We start from the raw sequence: 13,116 nt of genomic DNA, 5'->3' as shown, positions 1-13,116 counted from the left end.
AAGTACCTAACAAAATGAATAATTCGAATCATCGAAACAAGACCCATAATAAGCCTTACGAAACTGAACAACACTCTCCAATCCAAATTACAAATACCTATTTTGGAAATTGTTTTTCATGATTATAAATACCTCTCTAGAGTGATGTAAATTTGATGGAGTGTTTTTAATGAAAATATACTAACACTTCATTACAGCTACATTTAGTGAGTGCAATCCATCCATGGTAGTCTGTTTTTTCAAAAAATTTCCCATAACAGTTTTAAAAGTTAAATCTTTATAAATACCTTCAGAAATTATTTTTCCTGATCACAAATATTTACATAACTAAATTTCTCAAACTCTAGAATAATTCTGAACGAAAAAATTGATCTTTATGAAGGATTTTTCTTGAGAAGAAATTATACCAACATTCCATTACAAAAAATAATCAAGCCAAATTACAATCTCTCCTTTAGCATTTTTGTGACAAAACTGTCCAATTCGATGAACAAATTACAATACAACCAATACAATGTAAATCCTACGCTACCTCATAAACTCAACTCATCACAATTCCTTGCAAAAAAAATCAGTCACTGACTCACAACCATTCAATGTAACTTGATTTTTTTGAAATAAACTCAAGCACAAATGCCTCATATATATAGACTATCAAATAAGAAAATATTTACTAGAGGCATAAGCATTAGATACACATAGAATTGCTATAAGAAAGAAGGAAAGATAATATTTAAAAATTATACACAAGGAAAAGGAAACAAGAATGAAGAGATAAACAAATAAAAAGGCATATTATATCTATTTCCTTTGCTTCAAATGATTATTTGGCAGCAAATAAAGAATGGCAATAGTTCTTCATGGTATGCACCCAAAGCTCAGCCAATCATTTGCAATTGCGCAATTGAAGTTTCCAATCTAGCACTTGTCTATCTGTTCTAAACACAATAGCTCCTGCAAAAACAAGAGTTTGCAATTCAACTCATTTTGAATCCAACATCCATCTACAAAATCTATATATTCAAAGATGGGTGTTGGATACTCTTAAAATATCATTCCTAAATTTATTTACACTGACGTGGCAATGGGTTGGATCTTAATTAATTGATTTTGTTTTAAATTGTCATGTGGAGAAAAAATACCGCACACCAATTGTAGGATATATAGTCAAGCGGAATAGGGCTTTTTGATATTTAAGTGAGATGGGTAACACATACTCCATATTATTGTAATTTAGCACTCTAGTCTTCAAGACATATACTTAAGGCTGTATTTGGATCTAAGATTTGAGAACATATTTGTGGAAGGAAATAAAAAAGGGTAGAACGACAAAATTTAGCTTCTATTTTTGCCACTTCTTCCTTCCTTATTTTTTTTTTCTTCTTTCTTTTCCTCCTTAAATCACTCATAAAATCCAAGATCCAAACACATCCTGAGTATCAGGGTGCCCTCCAGCCAACCACTCCGGCAGACCAGCTATTGTGGTGCTCAAGTTCGCATAAGAAGCTCATCCCTCAGACTCTATTAACCACCCAGTAAAGCTAAGTGCCCAGAATTTTATCTAAAAAAGATCAGGTGTGATTTAGATTCAATTCTAGATAAAATTTTGGGTTAAAAATTATGATTATGTAGCATTGTTGTATACAACCAATGTGCAGTAGGCCAAAAATCACTTACCTAGAGTAGGCATTAGAAAGGTCACTGCAACAACTCCAGCAACCTTAAGCACCAACCCTGTTTTGATCATGTCTTTGATGTCAATATGTCCTGTGGTGAACCCTACAGTGTTTGAAGGCGTAGCTGTTGGGAGCATGAATGCCAGCTGTGCTCCAATGGCTCCGGGGACCATGAGAAGCAAGGGGTGCACGTGCATTGTCTGCGCAATTTGGATGAGCAGTGGTAGTAGGATGGTGGTGGTGGCGTTGTTGGAGGTGATCAACTCGGTGAGTGTGCCACTAATGAGGCACACAAGAGGGGCTATGGCTAAGTATGGGGCATCTTCCAAGAAATCTAATGTTTTTGACAACTCATCGGCAAGGCCGCTTGAGCGCACTCCATCAGCTATGGCTAGTCCAGCACCTAGTAGGAGTACGATGCTCCATGGTAGCTTCTTGCATTTGTTCCAATCCATTAGCTTCTCCCCCTGTTGCTTCTTATTTGGAATTATGAACAATAAGGTTGCCATCATCACCTACATAGATTGAAACCTTTATTTAAGGCCAAGTTTGGCATACACAAAATAATCCATCTTTTTATCTTTTTTCTATCACATCACCTCTCTACTTTTCTGCACATCTTTTCGTAAAAAGACAAAAAGTACACTTATTTAGGTCATCCCAAACAAAGTCTCACCCATTGATTTTTAAGTAACAATTAATTAATTTTTTATTTTTTTTGAACAAACAATTAATTAATTTGATCATGTTTTTTTGTACATATGTGAAATGGGGTGAGATCATCTGTCTCACTTTCTCTACCATTGCCTGTTTTGTTCCTCACTGTTCTAACTGTTGATTTTGATCATGTATAAATATGTGATGGATGTGAGACAGAACATACAACAAAAGAACTGTACTCGGGAAAGGGCGGCTTGGTGCATGACGGTACAGGTTCAAGTGATAAAAATCGCCTCTCCATAAATGGAGGCAATGGCGGATCCAGGATTTTGATAGTGAGGGACAAATACTAAAGCAAATTATCAAGTAAAGTTTATTTGGGCACAAGACTTAGGATTGGTTTGGGATGTTCTAAAAAAGTGTACTTTTTGACTTATTGGCTTATATGGATTGGGTTTGGGTTGGGTTTGATGTGATGTGTTAGAGAGGTGATGTGATTTAAATAAGATAATATGACTTAAATAAGATAGTGACTTTTTAACTTTTTGTATTATTTAGTTTATGCCAAACCAACCTTTAATTTGGTTTTGTTTGATATAAAAAATCAATTATCAATATTTTAAAACTATTCAAATATCATATATATCACTACAATAATATCAGTGTAACATTCAAATTATAGAACTCTCAATTAATGAAGAAAAGGAAATAAAAGTGAAAAATGCCAATAAACTGCAGAAAATAAAATGAAATGAATCGTTAGATTGACTTGTGAAGAAAATAAGGAATCAATCTATGTCTCTATTCTAGCCAATTTGGAAGAAGAATGAGAAGGAGAAAAAAAAAAAAAGAGAGGCACATATAATTTTGAAAGGGAAAAATTGAAAATCATTTTCAAAGCCTTAGGGTAAGGTTGCCGATATATTGCCCTCAACTCTACTTTGTCTCGTGTACTGAATCACTTTTATATTTATACATCTATATATATATATATATATATAGAGAGAGAGAGAGAGAGAGAGAGAGAGAAGTGTAGATGTGGAGTACTCACACTAACAGTTCCCTCACCAGTCCTCCCTTGGAAGAGAGCTCCCCATCCAGGAATGTCATCAGTTATGCTCCTTGTCATCCACAATACTATTTGCAGCTGCACAGCAACCAAACCAACCTCTCTCATGTTAGTAATCTCTATTCTAATCTAATCTGGATATATCAAAGTCATTAACTTTATTTATTATCATAGCTTAATTAACGTATAATTAAAAAGTAAATTGCATAACTCACCGAAAACACAGTCAATATCATCTTTTCAGCAAAAGCCATTGGACCTGCCCACCACATCACATGGAAGTTAATTACAATTTATTTACCTTAATTTTGAATTGCCATTGCATTAAAGGGTGAAGAAAATCAAATCACACCCCATTTTCATTATAAAACTATCCGTTCTTCTATGAACACATAAATTGATCAAAAAATCATACACAAAATGCATATAAATAGATAATATTTTACATAATTTGTTGACAGAGTCTGCTTTTAAAAAATATTATGTAATATACATTCTATGTCCAGTTTTGTGGCCAACTTATGTGTTCATAGATTTATTCTAAACTTTTATTTGATTCAGGCTTTCTTAGTTTGGAAAAAAAAAAAAAAAAAAAATCAGTTTATTTTATTGGACTTCCTAAATTTTTGTCTGTTGTTTTGATCAAATTTGAATTTTCTTCTCAATTAATAGATCTTTCCTAGGCATTTTGTAGCCTGAACCAAACTAAAAAGTCATAAATAATATAAGTAGTAGGTCACATGGATTCATGTTGGATTTGGATTCTCTCCAATGCAAAAAAAAAAGGTCTTAATCAACAAATAGTGATTTTAAATTTGAAAAAATTAAGGAAGATTTTGAAGAGTAGATGGTCAATCTTATCTTATTTGTAAAAGGGTTGGGTTTCTCTCATGTTGAGATCATATGATCTCAATAGGAGAGAACTTCAGGAACTTATAGGACCCACCACTAGTTTCGTTTCGATTATCCTAACAGTTCATTTTGTAAGACTCTCAATTTATAATAGCCATGAAAAAAATTATCAATCCGATAATCATAACATATTCATTTTATAGCATTTGTTCCTAAAAAAATGGATAGTCTATTTTAAAAATATATTTGTCATATATTTTTTCGGACATAAATGCAATAAAATGAAAAAGTTACGATCAATGGATCAAACTAATTATTTTCATGGATATTATACATTGAAGGCCCTACAAAATGAATAGTTCGAATTATCAAAACGAGACTCATGATGAGCCTATAGATCTCTCAAGTTCTCTCATGTTGAGATCTCAACATGAAAAAAATTGGATTCATTATTCTTAATCCCATCAACAAATATTGATCTTAAATTCAAAAAAATCAAGAGAGATTTTGAAGAGTAGTTGGTCAATCTTATCTTATTTTTAAAAAAATTGGATTCATTGTTCTAATCCCATCAACAAATATTGATCTTAAATTCAAAGAAATCAAGGGAGATTTTGAAGAGTAGTTGGTCAATCTTGTCTTAATAAAAAATTATAAATTGTTAATTTTAAGTTTTAATGATACTTACACCCATATGCAATGAAATCGATGGATTAACATCCTTGGGTGTCCATTAATCCACCATTGTTTTAAAAATTTAGGTATGATTAGAAGGGAAAAAAAAAAGAAAAAAAAAAGATAAACACATGAAAATTTTCGATTACTGAAACACAAATTCACAAATTCTTACATTTATTCATATTTATAAATACACATATTATTCACAAATACAAATACCAATAAATATAAGAGACTGAATATTTTCGGTGATTGTAACAGTGCAGGCTGTTTGGAAACTTCCAAATAAGTGACATTTATTTTTATATTTTTTTTTAGTTTTAGTGATTTTTTCAAAATTATGTCAAATTTTTTTACTTTTCCAACCATTGTTTAGACAGATTTAAAAAGTAAAAAAAATTAAAAAATCCAAACTAAGCCCAAAAAATCTATTATTTTTATCTTTTCTAAGCTTACTTTGTAATTTTTTTTTAACAAATTTAATTTTTCGATTTATCTAGTCAAAAAGAATTTAGAAACTTAAAACTTTTTGAATTTTTATTAAGGGGGACATACCTAGGATTTCAAGCTCTCTCCTTAAATGGGCTTTATCCAAATAAGCAGATAAGGCCCGACCCGAACCCCTTGAGCAATACAACAAGCAAAGTATGGCCCACAAAGCAATGAGAAGTAATAGAGTCAATGGGAACCCAAAGAAGAACCATGTATTGAAGCTGATGGAACTTTCTTCAGGGAAATAACTCTTCCACATGCCAACCAATATGAGATTGACACCTGTCCCAGTAAGAGTACTCATCCCTCCTATAGCTACAGAGTATATAACCCCCAAGATCACTGCCCTGCTATAGTTCTTGATGACGACGTCGTCTTGTGTGGGCTCCGTCGGGAATCGGTGGAGGATTCCTGTGGCTACCGGCATCATCATGACGGCCGCCGGAGTGTTGTGCATCCACATGCTAATGAATGCTGTGGTGCCGCATATTCCGAGGAGGAGGAGTGGGGGATTCAGTGGATCTCCACAGAACATGAGGGTCACCTGATTGGTCACACGCGTATGTTCATGATTGAAAATCCAATCCAATTCACATCAAAACAAATGATTATAGAAGAGTCTAGAAATACAAAAATCTATATCACTCTCACAATTCTTTCACATGAGGTCTCACTTTCTATCAAACGCACACTTATGTACATGTCTCATAATTTAAATTATTATTTTTTAAATTATATTGTATATATTATTTATGAAAAAAATAACATTAATTGATAATTGTAACTATTAAGGTGACTTAATTATTAAGCTACATGATCGCTTAAGGCCATTCAAAAAACTTTCAAAAGATTTTTATTACCAAAGATCCTAAATTTTAATAAACACGATAGAATAAGATCTCAATTTAATATTTAAAACAAAGCTTCAAAAATTTTCAAGTCATCAGTCCGGTTAGTTTATAATATTTATTTATAAAAAATGAATGGCTCAATATTATTTAAAAATTAAACAATATATGTTTTTAAAAACAAATGTAATAAATTAATTTAATTACGATTATTGAATCGATTCAATTTTTTATTTAAAAAATAAATAATTTAAATTATCAAAATAAAATTCATAATTCCCCCCAAAAAAAAAAAAGTCGTGTCCACTTCAAACTAGAGACAAAGTTGAACTATTGAATTCTATAGTAGAATAATGAACTATTATTGGTATAATGAACTATTATTGTTATAATATACTTCTCTATAGTAGAATAACGAACTATTATTGGTATACTTCTTTATCATGATTGCATCAAGTTAGCATATTACCAATTTAAAAAGTCATATTCTTAGTAGAATTTGAAAATGATAACTGGTAAGCAACTTTATCTGTTTTTTTATTTTTATTTTTTTTGGGGATAAATGTGGTTCATCTTAGAAGAGTCGAGAATGGTTTCCTAAACAAAATATTATAACCAAATCAATATCAATCAGAAGATAAATTATAGATAATATGAAGATAGAATATTATAAATGAATAAATAATGCTTAGAGGTTGGTTTTAAGGTGTATGTCTTAACTTTCACACCATAAATCAACCGATTAATGTTACGTATTATAAAATAAGGGTCTTGACAGTCTCCATTCTAAATCTGAGACAGTCCAGTCTAGTTTGGTTTATTGGGCCCACTTTTGGATCCTTTTTCGATAATCAAAATCGTTCATATTTTAAGATTTATTGAGTACATTATTCTGGTAAAAAAATCATGTTGATCGGATAACGGATACTATGTATTCATATCACTTTTGTCTGAAAAAAATGGAAAGCCAGAAAATTAACGGTTCATAAAAAAAGTGATCCGAATACATAATATCCGTTATCCGATCGACGTAATTTTTTACAGAGATAATGTACTCAACAAATCTTAAAATGTAAATGGTTCGGATTATCAAAAAGGGACCTAAAAGTGGGTCCAATGGGCCGAACTAGACTCTCTAGTCCAGATGGTGGACTGGAGGCAAGTTCCAACCTAAAATAAATATTATGAAAAATTTTATAAAACTAATTGAAGGGTGATTGCATGACATATAATAAAACACTATTACTAATCTAAGTGTGGAGAACTTTCGTGAAGGCTTTTTTTCATTAAGGGTAATAAATGAACGGCCGAATAACAAATTCTTTAAACTTGGTTTGATAACTTTAACGAGTTTCAAAATTTGTAATTTGTTCAAGCTTGATTCGTTAAGCTTTTTAGTCAATTTCAAATGAATTTTTATTAAGTCGAACTCAAGTAATTTGATATTTTATATAATTTTAAGTTTATGGAACCGAGCGGAACGAACAATTTACTGTTCAAGTTTGATTTGAAAACCTTAATAAGCTCTAAATTGTATTCAAGTTTGCCTTTTTTATTTAATAAACTGAACGCGAACGAGTTTTAAACAAGTCAAATACGAGTCGAGCTCAAATTATTTGGTTCGTTTATCACTCTTACTTTTCATGATATTTGTTTCATTACTAAAACACAAATTCCGACTAAATGGGAAGTGGTGAAGAAAAAGGGGAGAGATGGTGGGCAAGGTTCAACGCCATTGATCAACAAAGAGAGAGAGACGCAGTCTTCTATCCCCTCAACATCTAATGCCTTTGATGTCCTTGGTGATATGGGCGAGTTAGGAAATGGAGATTCAAGTCAAGAGTTGAGAAATAGAGGGAGTCCATCTCCAAGTGATCCTAGTTATGGGGAGACTTCAAAAGAGGATAACAGAAGAAAACTTAAAGCGAAACTTCATGACTTGAAGAATGCCAGAAGGAAATTCTGAATCCTTGTTTTGTTGGAAATGTTGTGCTTGTTTTCTATAAGCTCAGTTTGTTTTTTGATGGAGTAGTTATTTTGTTTATTTTTGTGCTCCCATCAAAAGCTGTGTGTTGAACTTCATTGTATATTTTTCTTTTTTGGTTATAATATGACTTACTTATCCAAAAAAAAATTATTGAATTCAACCACCTACAGCTAGAAAGAAAAATAGCAATAAATGCTTTTAAAATTATACATTCAAAATGATGTAGTTTTATTAGAACTGTAATAAATATAGTAAAAAGTCAAAAAAATATATTTATTTAGATAATTTTAACCATCCCAACTGAAAAAATCATGACAAATAATCCTAACTTATGATAATGGGGGATACAATATTTAATATTTTTTTTTTAAAATACACGAATTTTTAAAATTGTGTTGAGATATACATATTACAAAATTATGTGAAATCCACTAAAGCACTATACATATGAAATCCACGTATTATAAACGGTTAATTACATTAATAGTTTCTATAGTTTTACTTTGATCCCTAATTTTTTAATTGTGACACATTTGACTCTGAATTTTGAATCTTATTCTAAATAAAGACAATTGAAAATATTATTAGATTTTCAAGAGTAAAATAGTCAATTTGATAAAATATAAACTAATTTGACAAAAATAAATGTCAAAAAAATATTTTTAATTTTTTAAAAATTATTTTTATTCACCAATGATAAAATTATGTAAAATTAATAAAAATTACATGATTAATTTTTTTAAATTAATTTTACGTGATCATCATCCAAACACATAAAAAAAATTAATTTGGTAAAAAAATAAATAAATGTCTAAAAGATTTATCAATTTTACATAATTTTATTTTTAGTAAGCAGAAATAATTTTTAAAAATTCAAAAATATTTGTTTAACATTTTTTTTTGTCAAATTAGTTTATATTTTATCAAATTGATAATTTTATCCTTGAAAAATCTAATTATATATTCAATTGTCCTTATTTAGAACAAGATTCAAAATTCAAGATCAAATATGTCATAATTGAAAAGTCAGAAACCAAAGTGACAGAAGTCCCAAGCTATAGAAACTATTTGTATAACTTGTCCTATTATAAAATAAAGATTACGGATAATATGAAATCCACTAAAAATCCTTGTTTGAAAGGGAATTTTACAAGAATTTTTTTTTTTTTTTGGTCTTGTAGTTGTAGGCAATATAACTTTAAGAGAACTTAAATTCCTAACATTAAAGCTACCGACTTGTGTATTAATCAATCAATATAACAGGTAAACCAAAAATTCATGAGTAGGGTTACTTTAACTCAAAATAATTTACCTTTTAAATTTAGGCCAAGTTTGGGAAGGTTAAATAAGTGCATTTTTTGTCTTTTTTGGACTAAAAAATTGAGGTTGAAAATATGGATGTTTGGGTTAACTTTTTGACTTTTTATTGGAAAATGTGTAATAAAAAATTGTAAAAATTGATTTGTAGGGAAAAATTTGAAATGGGAGTTGTGCAGCCGTAATTGTTGACTTTTGATGAATAGTGTTAACTTTTTAACTTTTTGAGTAACTTTTTGACTTTTTGACTTTTTTGGAACATCCCAAACTTGGCCTTAATAATGGAAAAGTTTATTATAATATTTAAAATAATTATCTCATATATTTTGTAATAATTAACTAATTATATCTTTTACCTATCACTAACTCTAGAAAATTAAGTTAGAAAGTAGATTTTTATAAATTTTTCCAAATTCATTAATAAAATTTTCATTATTTTTATACCGGTTTTAACCGTTTTATTTTGAGGAAATTACAAATCAATGTATTTTTTTTAAAAAAAAAATAACTATAGATAAGTGATAAATTTTACTAATATTAATAATTGAAGTCATATAAGTTTTCTATAAATTTGTAATATATATATTTTTAAATTGCACTGAATTGTAATTTTTCTTTTTCTTTTTTTAATAAAAATAAATTTTGAAAATTAAAAAACATATATAAAATTTTTATTTATTTTTATCAAATTCAAAAAGCAAGTTCACAAAATTCAAACAAACTCAAAATTGGTCACGCAACCAAAAATAAAAAAATAAAAAAAATCCTTTGGTTATGTAAATCCTTTTGCAATTGAATGAAAAGAACGATGAATCAGAATGAATCATTATTAGAAAAGATTCAAATTAAAAATGAGAACACAAAACACGAAAAGTAAGCAGCAGAAGAACTTACATTCAAAGCCAATCTCCTGTGAATGTTGTAATGCTCAACAGCAAGAGCGAGAATAAAACTTCCAAGCACAAGCGCAATCACATCGTCCATATACGAGTGCGCAACATCGTCAGCAGTGGAGATTCCGAAGAGAGGGAAGAGAAAGAGCGGCGACATGGAAGTGATCGGCATCGGAACAGCCTCGGAGAGCCACCATGTGAAGACCCAAGCGAGCACGCCGAGCATGTTTTGGCTGGAAGGAGGAGCATCATCGAACTTGATAAAGAGGACGATAGTGAAGCACAAGAGGGGACCGAGGAGAGTGAAGAGGTTTTTGAGTGTGAAGATTGATTTGATTGAGGAATTGAAGCTCTGTGATCTGTGAATTGGGAGGGATTGGAGTGGAAGAAGAGGAGCTTTGGGATCGTCTGGGACTGGTTGAACTATTTGATCGCCGTTCATTTTGTAGAGAGAGAAAGAGAGAGAGAATAAGAGAGAGGGCGGTGAAGAAGTTTTTTGTTTGAGAATTAACAGAAATACTAGATGAGATTAAATCAAAAAAGGGGCATTTCCACCTGGAGGAGGCTAGCTGTGAGTGGTGGTAACTCAAGTTTTTAAATGAGAGTTTCGAGATTTATGGAAAAGCTTTTAATGTCTGACTGTATATTTAATGTCTGACTGTATATTTGTCTATTATTGTTTTATTATATTAATTTAATTACTTAAAAATTATTAAAAATTATTATTTTATAATTTGAATAATATTATATGTATTAATTAATATATTAATAGATGATGTGACATAATTTTAGAAATTTTAAGACCTTGTTTGGTTTGGTTTGGTTTTAAGAAAAAAGATTTTGGAGAAAATTTTTAAAAATTTTGTTTGGTTTGTAATTTTTCTCAAAAAAATTTCAAAATCACTTTCTCTCTCCTACACATCAATCAATCACTTTTTCTCTCTATCATTTCTTTTTTTTAATCACTTTTTCTCTCACATACATCTACTCAATTACCACAAAATATCAAATCATCCCAAATTCCTAAATTTCAAAACTATTTTCAAAATATATAACCAAACAAATTATAAAAATTTCTAAACTGTCTTCCTAAAATATTTTTTGAAAACTTATCTCCCAAAATCAAACCAAACAAGTCCTTAGTATTTTTAATTTGTATAATAAGTAGAGTCAGTAATAATAGCATAGCAGTAATTGGTACATTAGTGTGTGTATTAATTAGTGCATGTAATACCACCATGTTTGGGATAATCTACAAAAATTAAAAAATCAAAAAGTTATTAAAAAAGTCAAAAAATTTATACTATTTGGGAAAGCCTAGAGGGAAAAATTATTATTTTGCTCTTTAAATTCAACTATCCAAAAGTCAAAAAGTCAATAAGGGTAGAATGGTCATTTTAATTTTATTATAATATTTTATCACACATCTTTTCGTAAAAACTCAAAAAATTATTCTAAATATACATATTTTTTTCCTATTATTTTAGTCAAAAAATATACTTATGGAAAATGTCTCGTAGCTCAAATTTTGTGGCTCAAAAGTGGCTCAAATGGCCAAAACAACGTCATTTTGGCCATTTTTATGTTGTTCTGTACTCAAAACGACGTCGTTTTGGCCATTTGAGCCACTTTTAAGCCACAAAATTTGAGTTACGTAGCATTGTCGTATACTTATATAACACATTCCAAATAATCTCTAAGAATCTCCATCATACAATCATTTATCTAAAAAAATCTAGACTAATAAGTTATTATTATTTTATATATGGAAAATGTTTGGTAGCTCAAATTTTTGTGGCTCAAATGGCTCAAATCTGTCAAAACGACGTCGTTTTACATTCAAAATCTGTCAAAACTACGTCGTTTTGACAGATTTGAGCCATTTGTGCCACAAAAATTTGAACTACCTAGCATTGTCGTTTATATATATATATATATATATATATATATATATATTAAGGCCTATTTCAAGAAGCACACGTTGGCAAATAAGTACACTACAAATTTAGGTAGTATTTCAAAATAATAAATGATAAGACTCACTGTTTTTTTGTTTAAGTTATAAAAAATAACTGATTAAATGTCAATTTATAAATAAAAAACAATATTTGAGGCGTATTGAATAATTTTTCTCCAGGGTTAGTAGATCAAATTGAGTTCAAATTGAGTTTTACTTTTTAACGTTATTTGTACGTACCCTCATCAATGCAAAGCACATGGTCAAATAGTATTTTTCTCCTCTCCAAACGTTTTCATTTTGTACACTTTTTTTCCTTTATTTATTTTATGGCTAATCAAATAGTCTTTTTCTCCTACCCAAACGTTTTCATTTTGTACACTTTTTTTGCTTTGCTTTATTTTATGGTTAATGATTTGTACTAAGTGGGTCCACAAAGCACACAAGTCAGTCACGGGATGCTAGATTGTGCAAATTGGAAACCACAATTTTCATTCCTCCTCCCTTTAGTATATTTTTTTATTTTCTAAATTTAATTTTCAGTATGAATTAACTTGTTAATTGTTAGTAGAAAAATAAAACAACATAAAGGATATCAATTTTTTTTTTTTTTAAAATTTAAACCCACAATCTCATATCACACATTTATATTTTTAAATAAAATTTTGTTTGAAAATTCTAATACTA

General features: G+C 29.7%; 1 protein-coding gene across 1 annotated transcript; it reads right to left on the bottom strand.

Annotated features, from left to right (window-relative positions):
• Nucleotides 1-384: 384 nt before the first annotated feature.
• Nucleotides 385-11,150, bottom strand: TDT (tonoplast dicarboxylate transporter). The gene is made up of 6 exons (XM_028254388.2): nt 10,474-11,150; nt 5,491-5,971; nt 3,621-3,664; nt 3,388-3,483; nt 1,678-2,191; nt 385-954 (listed from the first exon to the last, which is right to left on the bottom strand). Exons 1-6 carry the CDS (start codon nt 10,912-10,914, stop codon nt 887-889), a joined length of 1,644 nt encoding a protein of 547 aa, XP_028110189.1. The 5' UTR covers nt 10,915-11,150; the 3' UTR covers nt 385-886.
• Between the last annotated feature and the right edge of the window lie 1,966 nt (nt 11,151-13,116).

The sequence above is a fragment of the Camellia sinensis genome, chromosome 9 (assembly GCF_055761805.1).
Source record: "Camellia sinensis isolate YWXY chromosome 9, ASM5576180v1, whole genome shotgun sequence".
NCBI lineage: Eukaryota > Viridiplantae > Streptophyta > Magnoliopsida > Ericales > Theaceae > Camellia > Camellia sinensis.
Note: the sequence above shows the minus strand (reverse complement) of the source record. Positions and strands in the feature narration are given on the sequence as shown.